The following is a 12,065-nucleotide window of genomic DNA, read 5'->3' as shown; positions in this document are numbered from 1 at the left end:
AGATCGAGAGGATGAGGAGGGTGCAGAAGAGTAAGGCTGAGCGAGCCACTCAACCAAGTCTGGTGCATCCTTTAAAGTAATTGAACGCACCTTCTGCAACTTCCCACTTTGGCTCAAGCCTGTTGCTCCTGCCCTACCCCTACCACCCCTGCGGAAGGGCCTGCCTCTTCCTCTGCCTGTCATTTTTTAAATGACCCTGTGACAAAACTCTTAGTCCCTATACCGATGAAGGACTGCTGCAGTATAGGGCAGCAGTCAGCAGTGGTGCACGTCAACCCTATCTATTGTGGACCGATAGCGGTCCTTACAGAACAGCAGACTGTACCGCACTCAAGCCTATGTACCGTAGCACCCTATACCAAGTTACCAGTCCTTATAAGAACTTTTGTGGACCAAGCAGGTTGTGTATTAGTGTTTAGCAGACTGTACGTCAGTCCCTATACCGCTGAAGGACTGCTGCAGTATAGGGCAGCGGTCAGCAGTGGTGCACGTCAACCCTATCTATTGTGGACCGATAGCGGTCCTTACAGAACAGCAGACTGTACCGCACTCAAGCCTATGTACCGTAGCACCCTATACCAAGTTACCAGTCCTTATAAGAACTTTTGTGGAACAAGCAGGTTGTGTGTTAGTGATTAGCAGACTGTACGTCAGTCCCTATACCGCTGAAGGACTGCTGCAGTATAGGTGAGCGGTCAGCAGTGGTGCACGTCAACCCTATCTATTGTGGACCTATAGCGGTCCTTACAGAACAGCAGACTGTACCGCACTCAAGCCTATGTACCGTAGCACCCTATACCAAGTTACCAGTCCTTATAAGAACTTTTGTGGACCAAGCAGGTTGTGTATTAGTGTTTAGCAGACTGTACGTCAGTCCCTATACCGCTGAAGGACTGCTGCAGTATAGGGCAGCGGTCAGCAGTGGTGCACGTCAACCCTATCTATTGTGGACCGATAGCGGTCCTTACAGAACAGCAGACTGTACCGCACTCAAGCCTATGTACCGTAGCACCCTATACCAAGTTACCAGTCCTTATAAGAACTTTTGTGGAACAAGCAGGTTGTGTGTTAGTGATTAGCAGACTGTACGTCAGTCCCTATACCGCTGAAGGACTGCTGCAGTATAGGGCAGCGGTCAGCAGTGGTGCACGTCAACCCTATCTATTGTGGACCGATAGCGGTCCTTACAGAACAGCAGACTGTACCGCACTCAAGCCTATGTACCGTAGCACCCTATACCAAGTTACCAGTCCTTATAAGAACTTTTGTGGAACAAGTGAGTTGTGAATGTTTAGCAGACTGCAGCAGAAGGGCAGCAGTCAAGTATAATATCCTTTCTATATTTGGAAGAAAGAATATTATACATGTACAAGCCTATTACTGTACCACTGATACCAGTCCTGAAAAGAACCTTTGTGGAACTAATAATAACAGCAAGTCTTTAAAATTACCCTCACTGCCTGACAACACTGCTTCCTTCCTGTCCCTATACAAATTGGCAAAAAAAGAGAACGATTAGTGGTTACTGGAACAGCTCTTTTGTGGACCTTGATAGTAACAGCTAATGATGATGATGATGATGATGAAAGACTAATCTGGCTGTCCCTGTAGCATACACCGTCCTTTCCCTTTCTCTAAACTAACAAAAGACACTCAGGCTGCTGCAAGAATCAGCAGCACAGCAAACCTATCAACACCTAACACCTATACCAGTCCTGAAAAGAACTTTTGTGTACCAAATAGCTAGTGGTTTATCTCTCCCTACTCCACACAGGAACCTGTCCCTATCGTAACAGAAGAAAGAATGTAAAATGGCCACCGGATCGGGTGTATTTATAGGTTAGGGGGAATGTCCAAGTGTCCATGTGCTGTCATGTCTCAATTGGCTGTCCTGTATCACATGATAAACGTGTCACCAAAGGTTAAAGTTCTTGTATACATTAAACACGTAAGTCCGCCGCGGCGAACGACGGAAAAAGGCGTTCGAACGTGCGGACCGCGAATGTCGGAAATTCGCCGCGAAACGACCGCCGGGCGAAACGTTCGTCCATCACTATTCCTAAGGGTAGGCCTATGAATACTATGTATAAAAACATTTTAAATATATACAATCCTTTTTACCTTAAAAACAAATACTACATATCAGTATATATACAAATTATTTCTTAATAATATCCTAATCAAAAAATATTGTAATATAAAAGACTTATATTTTTAGCTAATACAATGACACTTTTTATCATGAATTAACTTCCTTTCTCAACTGGAAATGTGTAGAGGGACCATTTTTTTCACATCTGCACCAATTTGACTTCTCTATAGTCTCTCTTTGAGGTGACAACAAAAAAATTCACGAGGTAACACAAACACCATTTTTCTTTCTGTCATTAATTCAAACGGAGAATACTTTGTAGCAACAGAAATTGTGTTTCTTACACCCATTAAAATAAATGGAACAACATCAACCCAAATATTTCCTCTGTCCAACAACATTTTTGCAATCCTGGACTTAATTATCCGATTCATCCTCTCGACAATACCTGCAGACTGTGGATGATATGGTACATGAAATCTCTGTTCTATTCCCAAGATTTTACATATTGCCTGCATGATTTTACTTGTAAAATGGGATCCTCTGTCACTACTGAGGTTTGCTGGTATACGCCAAACTGGAAAAACATGATTAATCAACATCCCAACAATAGTTAAAGCATTATCATTAGTGAATCCCACCTGTAGGTGTTGTGGTATATGAAACACAAAAACCCTTTTAGTCATGACACAAACTTATGGTCTACTGACCCAAAATAATAATTTTGTGACACCCGAAGAAAAACGCAAAGAAATCACCCCTTCACGTTTCTCTACAAATTAAGAATTCTGTGTGTCTACTTTCTTCACAACATGAATTGAGACCATTTCAGTTTGAACTACTAATTCTCCATACAAATCTGTTTTCTTAGCTAATTGACTGTCTGTAGTTCTACTGCCTACAGCTAACTCTCTGTTGTCTTAAACATAAGGTATTCAGTTGCTAATTGATTACCAAGCTGAAAATGTATTCAGTTACTAACTGAGTACAAAGCTGTTCTTTACCCTTTTTTTTCAGGTGAACTAAACCTTTCAATGTTCAGCCTGAACAAAACAAAAAATAAAAAACATAATAATCATAACAAGGAAAAATTAATAAAAAACAATACTCCAGGGGATTATCCTTGAAAGTATTAAAAATATATAAAACTCCTCTATAATATTCCAAACGTCAAAACCAAATCTCTGAAGCTCAAATCATAACTTATTCATAGCAAGTAAACATCAACCAGAAAATTCTTACCATCCATGCAGTTCATTTAAGGACTACTAACATTGTTTTTCACAGTGTTATATGCTACATAATGATACCTTTCCTGTCTTAATGGACTATTTTCAGTTTGCAATCTTTGCATTTGGGTCATAGAAGGGAAATAAGTTTGATTATTATGAGCTCTATACTTCAAATTTCTACACCAGCGTACAGAATATACCTCATGACGCCTTGGCATGGTTTTCAGATAATAAAACCTCTTTTGTATATCATTATTATTATTATTATTAGCCAACAAACAAAACCTGGATATGTGACCCTCTCATTTGCAAACAAAACATTTAAGAGTTGCTCTTTTTGCATAAACTTTCCTCTGAGCATATGGCGATGGAAATTTACATTTCTGTCTAATATCAGTATTATTGAAGTCAATTGACTTTCATTGTCTGAGGAAATATTAACAATTGACTCATCAGAAGACATTATTTCAATTCCTGAGTCAACATCATTAACTCTCACATCCGACTTTGTCACATGTTCAAGATCCTCCATTTTTGTTGAACACTGACCATGTGCAGAAGACTGAGCTTGCAGTAATTGTTTTTTAAGTAGACTTATGATATTTTCATGTTCAATCTTTTCCTGAGTCAAAAAAACTATTTGACTTTCTTTTTCTTTAAACGATTGCAATAATGCATTCATTTTATGTTCCAATTCAACTTTTTCAGTCAATAATTGTTCAATATATATCTTCTCCTGCGTTTCTGCAATCTCTGTTACAATTTGCATTTGTTTTCCTGGCATATCAAACACCATAGTATTAAAAATTTTAACTAACTTCATTACATTACGTCATTTTTTCTTAGTTTTAACTAATGAGAATCTATCCTTCTCAATGTCAGTATTTGCTTGCAAGCATTGATTATAAATAGATTTCCATAAATCAGCATCAGAGATCTGTTTCGATAAACCTGTAAATTCTAATTTACTTTCATCAGCTAAAACATCTACAAATTCCATATTTCTTTTCTACTCAACAAATATAAAACTTTTCCGTTTTCCCGCTGAACTCAAATTCAACCGTCTGTCAAGACTTCTGTATATCTGAAATTCTCCGGTCTTTCACAATCATCAATATCATAATTTTCTTCTAGGTTCTTTTCAATCTTTGCGAAGTTAATTTCTGTTCATCACTTCTTTCCCCTCTGATCAAAGGGAAGGAAGTTGAAAAAAAACTTCCGACTTATGATTGACTGGCTGGCTCGCCAATGTAAAAATATGTAAATATATATATATATATCTGTCTTATATATATATATATATATATATATTTGGTTGATAAGCTTGAGATTGTGAGACGAATTTCCTTAATTAGTTCTGAGTCAGCTGTGAGGGGTTAGCTCGGCAGTGGGTGTGTGTGACCCCCTGGATGGGTTCACAACACAAAATCAGGCACAGCAGACAGCGTTGTAGGTGCAAAAAAACAAAAGATGCGGTTTATTTATGCTACATGCAGTGAAACATATAACAGCCAAACAAAAATAAAACATGAAAATAAATCCTTGGTCAGCTTGACCTCTAACTACACACTTAGATTCCCTATCTAACAACTGAGTGCAGCCTTGTGCAGCACCAGTCCCTGTCTCTGTTGTAGAGGTTTGCCACACAGACGTTAACTCACCGCACAGAACAAGTGTCACACTCCCCAGTCTATACAACACAAAACTGGTTCCAGGATGGAGCATCTCCCTAAGCATGCTGGGGTTTTTTGTAGAGGTCTTAATGAGCCCACTTACTTCAGCTGGGCTCATTAACTCTTCCCCTCTAGTTGTACAAGTCTGCATAAAGCCTGAATCTAGGGCACACATATTTCCCATCCTGGATACAACCAGGTGACTTTACCTGCGTGCTGCCACACAGCATAAATAAAAATGTGTGTTTTATTGTACACACTAAAGTAGAAAATAATACTTCCAAAAATAGTACAATGATAAAATTCTAGTATAGTTCATTCGTTTTAAAAGATAGAAGAATTCTTAGCATTAAAACATGTATTCTATTGTTCTATCTAAAGTGTCAGAATAACCCTTTGTATGCTGAAAAATAGCTGAAAGTCTGTGTGCTGAGATGTATGATGTATTCAGAGCTGAGTGTCGATCCAAGAGACCGTCCTTCCAACCAGATTTTGCTTATATAAACCAAAGCTTCTAAATTCGCGCCAAAAGAATAAACCCTCCTTCACAAGGATGTGGGCTAAAGAGTGGTTACCATAGCTATCTACCATCTGGTATCAATCATACATAGCTGACCATTCTAATGACAGGAAGTTGGGGGGGGAGGGAATAGCTTAAGACTCTAAACAAAATATCAGTTACATACAGGAATATGTCTTTAAAAGCATATATAAGATTTACAATATTCATCAAAATCCTGACAAGTTTTAAATGTTTACTTTTTCAATTTCAGCATGTCACCATCTGGAGATATTAATCCAAAGCTATCATACACACAATTATTGAGAATTCATATTCTAAATAAAGTATAATAAAGCCAATTAAAATTTAGATATTAAGAATATAACAAGGACTGAGCTGTGTCAAGGCTGCTGGCTCAACCAATGAACTGAGCTGTTGTTCCTGGGAGCCGCTGTTCTGTTGTTCTGGGTTGCTGTTCCAGTAATGCTGCATCAGAGACTTCAGAGATACTGGAAGGAGATCACAGACATTGTCCATCATTGAACCATCAGGAGTGGTAAAAAGGCCTCTGGTCATTTGTGCTTAATTTACTTGATCCATTGGATTGCAAATATCCTCCAGAGTTCTACTTTAGATTATGTCTCTATTCCTACATAGGAATTGCCTTGGACTTGTATCTGCAGTATAAAAAGAGTCCTATGACAAGACAACTGAAGATGATGAGGGCAATAATCCTCCAAAAATAATGTGTTTTACCTAAAGACAAAAGAAAAGAAAATAGTGTTATCTAAAGAAACATACAGTTTCCATTGCATGGTGCAGTGACCCCTGCAGGAAGCCCTCACCCACATAATCATGCCCCCCCCCCCCCCATTAATAACAGACCTTTAAGTCTTAGCAACAAGAGGCAGACATTCAAAGTATAAAGGCAAGATAAACAGACTTCAATAAGAGGCACTATAATATGCATGTAGCACATAGCGCACCATTGGCTCTACATCTGGAGGTATGGCTAATAAGGTAAGTGTGGCTTCATGGTGTATGGCCCCCAGAACAGCTAATGGCAAAGGCATTAATGGGGTACCTGAACAACAACGTCCACTAAAGGGCCCCAGGGTGACTTTGCTCAGGGGCCACAAATTAGAGCAGAGAGGGCATTAGGTGGGTGTGAGAGACCTAGGGGAGCCTCAGGCCCCAAGAGAAGAGGAGGAAGTGGTTAATAAAGCATCAGGCAGAAAGGGGCCTTCAAAGTTCTACTCAGAGGTCTTAGGATATCTAGAGGCAGGACCAGGCTGGAGGTCTCCAGTGAGGGGCTTATGGAAGGTTCTGGGGCAACAGGCTGAGCTATGGATGGATGTAGTTCTGTAATCATCAGAATAATGTAACTGATAACAGTGCAGCACAGGTGGGGAGACCGTTTTTTTCTACTTATTGAACAGAAATTAAAACACTTTCAATAGTATATTTCATAAACCAAAAGGGAGAAAATCAGAAAAGTTCAGTGTTAAGTTTTACATACACTTTAATGATGACACGCATAAGATATTTGTGCCAGCAGAACAAAAAATAGGATCCACTCCATCAAACTAGAGGAGAATTTCCTGCTATGCATCAATACTAGCAAAGATATATCTTTTCCTAACCAACCTGTAAGGCAGGGGTGCCCAACCTCTTGAAGAGCGAGGGCCACTTAAGTGACTTGGTAACTGGTCACGGGCCACAATAAATGGAGCGGACGGAAGACTGATCCGTGTCTGCACTGTATATGCAGAGCGGACATGGACACAGCCCACTCTACTCTGTGGGCCCCCCATCTGATCCAACCAGATGTAAGGGGATCCCCTTCTGTTTTTTTTTTTTTTTTTTAGTGGATCGGATTGGAGGTAGGTGGGTGCAAATGGACACAAGTCCTTCCATAGAGGTGAATGGAGGGTCCGCGTGCTTTGAGCCGATCATGTGAAAGGGGCCTAAGGCTGCTTTCACACTGATGTGCGGCAGTTTTCCTGAACTGCGGGTGCAGTACGGTGCACCTGTGGCTTTCCTGCAGGTTAGCTGCACTTTGCCATTAATGTCTTTTATATCCTGCAGGAGTGGTTTCACTTTCTGAAAGTGCACCAAACCCGCAGATAATAACAGATGTCTATGACTCAGTGCAGGTAACCCGAAGGTGCAATGCCCTGCACCTGCAGATCAGTATGAAAGCAGCCCAGTAACCACTGCAGAACAGATATGCCCATATATACAATGCTTTTAGTAATAAACTTACCTTTAATAACAGTCTTCCTTTCAGGTATTGCTGGCTGTTGCTGTCCCAGGCAGAATGCATTTGGTATCACTCCGCCTGGGAAAGGAGCCGCCGCTATACAGGAAGCATCGTCAAATGCGACTGCTCCATCTGCAGCTGCTTGCTTCCTCTACCGCTGCCTTCATTTAAAACACTGATGCTCTGGGATGGTGGGTCAGCAACCCATGATCAGGGCTTGAGAACCTGCTATCCCAAAGCAGAAGGTCACGGGAAACATCAGAAGGCTCTGCAGGCCACGTGTGGCCCCCAAGCCACTGGTTGGGCACCCCTGCTGTAAGGGAATATCCTACCTATGGGGTATTTAAAATAGAACTATGGCTGTCCAGTGAAGTAAATATGTACTGCAGCACTTATAAAATTATAAAGACATTTATACTTATACAAATTTTCTCTTAGGCCCCCTACAAAGTCCATCAATACCTATTGGGCCCGCCAGTGAAGTCCACCTAATGCAACTTCTATTGATGGGGTGGTAACACTGTTGCACTTCTGAATTGGGAGCAGAGCCAGAGGCAACTCTAGGCTTTGTGAGGCCTTAGGCAAAGCTTAGACACGAGGCCCCACTCACTCCTGTAATTGGCAAAATAATTCAATTGATACAAGTTAACTGTATAAGGAGGGTACAGTACAGTGGGAGGGGAAGTGGGCACAATACAGGGGGTAGGAGGGTACAGTGGGAGGGTAAGTAGGCACAGTACAGAGGGCAGGAGGGTACAGTTTAGGGGCAGTAATGTATAATACAGATTTGGTCTACTCAAGCAGAGCTGCAGAGATGTCATAGATCTTAAATATTCTAGCAGGCTGTCATTGGGCTAAATCTACACTGGAATGACACCTACCCCTATAAACCTTCCCCTCCAGAGCTTCTGGCTCTCTTCTGGCACTTTGCAGGGGTTAAGGAAGAACCCCGAGGTGGATTATCTTATTACTGCTGCTGCTTGTGTGGGTGGGATGTGCACTGCACCAATCACACGGGATGAATAGGAGAGTCGGGTCAGCAGGGATTGGTGCAGTACACATCCCACCCACACAAGCAGCAGCAATAGTAAGATGTCTCGGGGGTTCTTCCTTAGTCCCTAAAAAAATGTGGGTGGGGGACAGGGCTGGGAACCATGGGGTAGGGGAGATGGAATGGGGGGGTGAGTGGGTAGAAGATGGGGGATTGGTAGATGAGAACTGGAGTGAAACTGGGGGAGCCTGCTCTTTATAGGGATGCAAATGGAGGAGGATTTGTGCTGGCATGAGGAAAGGATGGGGAGAGGCAAATAGATGAGGGTCAAGGGGACTGGAGAGGGGACGTCAGGGATGGGCATGGGGAGTACTGTTGCCTGGTGTAGAATAGCACCAAAGAAAGAAAGAAAGAAAGAGCTGGAGTACCCTCTTGCATCAGAATATGGCACAGTGCCCTCTTACATCAGAATACGGCACAGTGCCCCCTTACATCAGAATATGGCACAGTGCCCCCTTACATCAGAATCAGGCACAGTGCCCCCTTACATCATAATACGGCACAGTGCCACCCCATGTCAGAATTCAGCACAGTGCCCCCTTACATCAGCACCTGGCAGAGTGCCCCCTTACGTCAGCACCTGGCAGCGTCCCCCCTTTTGTCAGCACCTGGCGGAGTGCCCCCTTATGTCAGCACCTGACGGAGTGCCCCCTTATGTCAGCACCTGGCGGAGTGCCCCCTTATGTCAGCACCTGGCGGAGTGCCCCCTTATGTCAGCACCTGGCGGAGTGCCCCCTTATGTCAGAACCTGGCGGAGTTCCCCCTTATGTCAGCACCTGGCGGAGTGCCCCCTGTCATAACCTGGTGGAGTGCCCCCTTATGTCAGAGTTTAGTTGTCCATAAGTTCTAGATGGGGGAGTGAAGGGAGGGAGATGGGGAGAGTCCAGTGGTAGTGTAGAGCTCACTCACCCCAGGTTGGTCTCTGCAGGATCAGACAGCAGCAATCATACAACCAGATGGATCTGCCGCCCACAGTGCTTCAAAATTTCCCACTTTATCACCCCTTTCTCGGGCACAGTACTGGTGTTTGGGCGGAGCAGACACTGAGGAGAGGGGTGGGAGGAGGTGTAGCAAATCAGTATATCTCTCCTTACTGTCCCGTGGCTAAAAGGAGGGGGGAGATGCTGGTTGCTGGCTTGGCTCCGGGAGAATGTCAGGCATCGAGCTTCACAGTGCAGCCAGCCCGCCCTGACAGCTTCTTTAAGTTGACATTTATCAAACCTGCCCAGGCACAATATCCACGGCGGTAGGTGTTGGCTGGGAGGCGCAGCCCACCCCAGCACCCCCTAGATCCAGCAATGGGGATGAGGAGGAGCATAAGCAGCTCTCCTCTCCTGTCCGTGTGGGAGGGGAGGGGGGAACTGTCAGCGGCGGTGCTGGTTCTGCAGAGCAGCTCTATCTGTGATCCGGAACAGTCAGTGAGCTTCCGTCGCTAAGTGAACCAGTCCCGATCGCAGCCCGCTATCTCTCCATGGACTGTGTAGATCTCTCACTAGTGCAATTGAGCGGGTTGCACAGCAGACTGGCAGAGACTTGGCACTGTGCTGATGACGTGGAGAACCTTGCTGCCAGCCATAGAGGCAGCTCTTAATTAGGCAAATTAGGTGGCCGCAAGGTCCCTGTGAGTGCGAGGCCTTTGGCAAACGCATATTTTGCCTAATTAGAGAGCCGTCTCTAAGCAGAGCTGCCAGCATAATTTAGGCTGTGTCTGCTTGAGCTATATGGGAAAGAAGTTTGAGGTCCATAGAGTGGGATCCTTCAACATTTTGGCTTTTCATTGTACATCTTGTAGAGCAGCCTTTCTCAAACTTTTCAACACAGAGGACCCCTTGAAATAGTTCACTGGTCTCGGGGAGCCCCTACTAAAAATGAGAAATCTACAACTCATGATGCATTAGTGTGATGGTCAGTGGGAAGAATGGTCCTTACACTTGTGGCCATTGGGAAGAATTACCTCCTTACAGATAGCTAAAAAGATCAATGGTGTGAGTGGGAACTTACCTGAGAGGCATAAATTGCCCAATGCTGAAGGAACCCTTAGCAACCACTGGAGGAACCCTGGTTGAGAATCACTGTTGTAGAGTAAGAAGGCTGGATGTACAGGTATATGTCCATTAGGAGAATCTAACATACTTTCCATACATACACCAATTTTACCTGATAATACAATAGACTGGCTCCAGACATTCACAAATGTGGGATGAGACACAAGGCATGTCACGTTGTCTCCATTAGACTTGTATGTACTGATCGAAGTCCAGGTATCATCCAAATCTTTAATTTCTGATGTGTTTATATAATCTGAATGTGGGATCCAGGAGATCTCTGCAGCCGGGAATCCACCAATGGCTCTACACTCCAGAGATCCATCACTGTTTCTATCCAGAGACACAGAGGGCTGAGCTGGAGAAATAAAGAACGCATTACTAAACCATATATTACTAAATAATTGTTGTCAATGGTTTGTCAGATGTACAGATAAAACTTTATTTGAAATGCATATCAGGAGTAGGAAATGAGTTTTAATATAATAAAGAATATGTCAGGTATGGATATGTTTTACACAGTTACGCTTGTCCCGATTGGTCCAATGTAAGAAGATATTTCAATATCTGTGTAATCCCTAGAGAAGCTGGAAATCGTAGTGTAGTAGACACCACTATTTCAGTGATCTCCGCTAGCGTCTGGGTTCCAATTTCTGGACCAATGCAACTATGTAAAAATATCCATACTAGGAATTATTTTTTTTAAGGATTTCTGTAGACCAGGGGTCTCCAAACTTTCTAAACAGGGGGCCAGTTTACTGTCCAGCAGACTTTAGAGGGGCTGGAAAAGGTCTCGATTTGAGTGGGAAAAAACAATGCCCCTTTGGTGTCAGTGGGAGAAATTGTGCCCCACCGTTGGTGTCATTGGGAGCAATTGTGCCCCATCATTTGTGTCATTGGGTCCAATTTTTGGCATCATTGGAAGGAATTCTACACCATAGTTGGTGTCAGTGGGACGAATTGTGCCCCTCTGCTGGTGTCAGTGGGAGGAATCATACCCCATCATTAGTGTCATTGGGCCCAATTTTTCGTGTCTTTGGGAGGAATTGTACCTCATCGTTGGTGCCAAGGGGAGGAATTGGGCACCTTCACTGGTCTCAGTGGGGGGGATTAAGGCCCATTGTTGGTATCAGTGAATGAAATAGTGCCCCAAGTGCCAGATTAAAGCAAGCAAAGGACCACACAGTTTGGAGACCACTGATGTAAA

At 43.2% G+C, this 12,065-nt stretch overlaps 1 protein-coding gene across 2 annotated transcripts in view; it reads right to left on the bottom strand.

Annotated features, from left to right (window-relative positions):
* Positions 1-5,395: 5,395 nt before the first annotated feature.
* Positions 5,396-12,065, bottom strand: part of LOC143981718 (cell surface glycoprotein CD200 receptor 1-B-like) — a 30,372-nt gene continuing 23,702 nt past the window's right edge. Inside the window, exons 1-2 of one of the 2 annotated variants that reach the window (XR_013274353.1) lie at positions 10,971-11,102; positions 5,396-6,255 (exon numbers count right to left, since the gene is read on the bottom strand). Coding sequence is in view for 1 of the 2 variants with exons in the window: in XM_077479759.1 (XP_077335885.1) it covers positions 6,149-6,255; positions 10,962-11,216 (362 nt within the window). In the remaining variant the exon portion in view is untranslated. Of the gene's footprint in view, positions 6,256-10,961; positions 11,217-12,065 lie in introns of those variants that run through there. The other variant, XM_077479759.1, reaches the window with a different exon arrangement.

The sequence above is a fragment of the Lithobates pipiens genome, unplaced genomic scaffold, assembly GCF_037356315.1.
Source record: "Lithobates pipiens isolate NorthernLeopardFrog02 unplaced genomic scaffold, aLitPip1_a1.2 Scaffold_16, whole genome shotgun sequence".
In the NCBI taxonomy this organism is placed as follows: Eukaryota; Metazoa; Chordata; class Amphibia; order Anura; family Ranidae; genus Lithobates; species Lithobates pipiens.
Note: the sequence above shows the minus strand (reverse complement) of the source record. Positions and strands in the feature narration are given on the sequence as shown.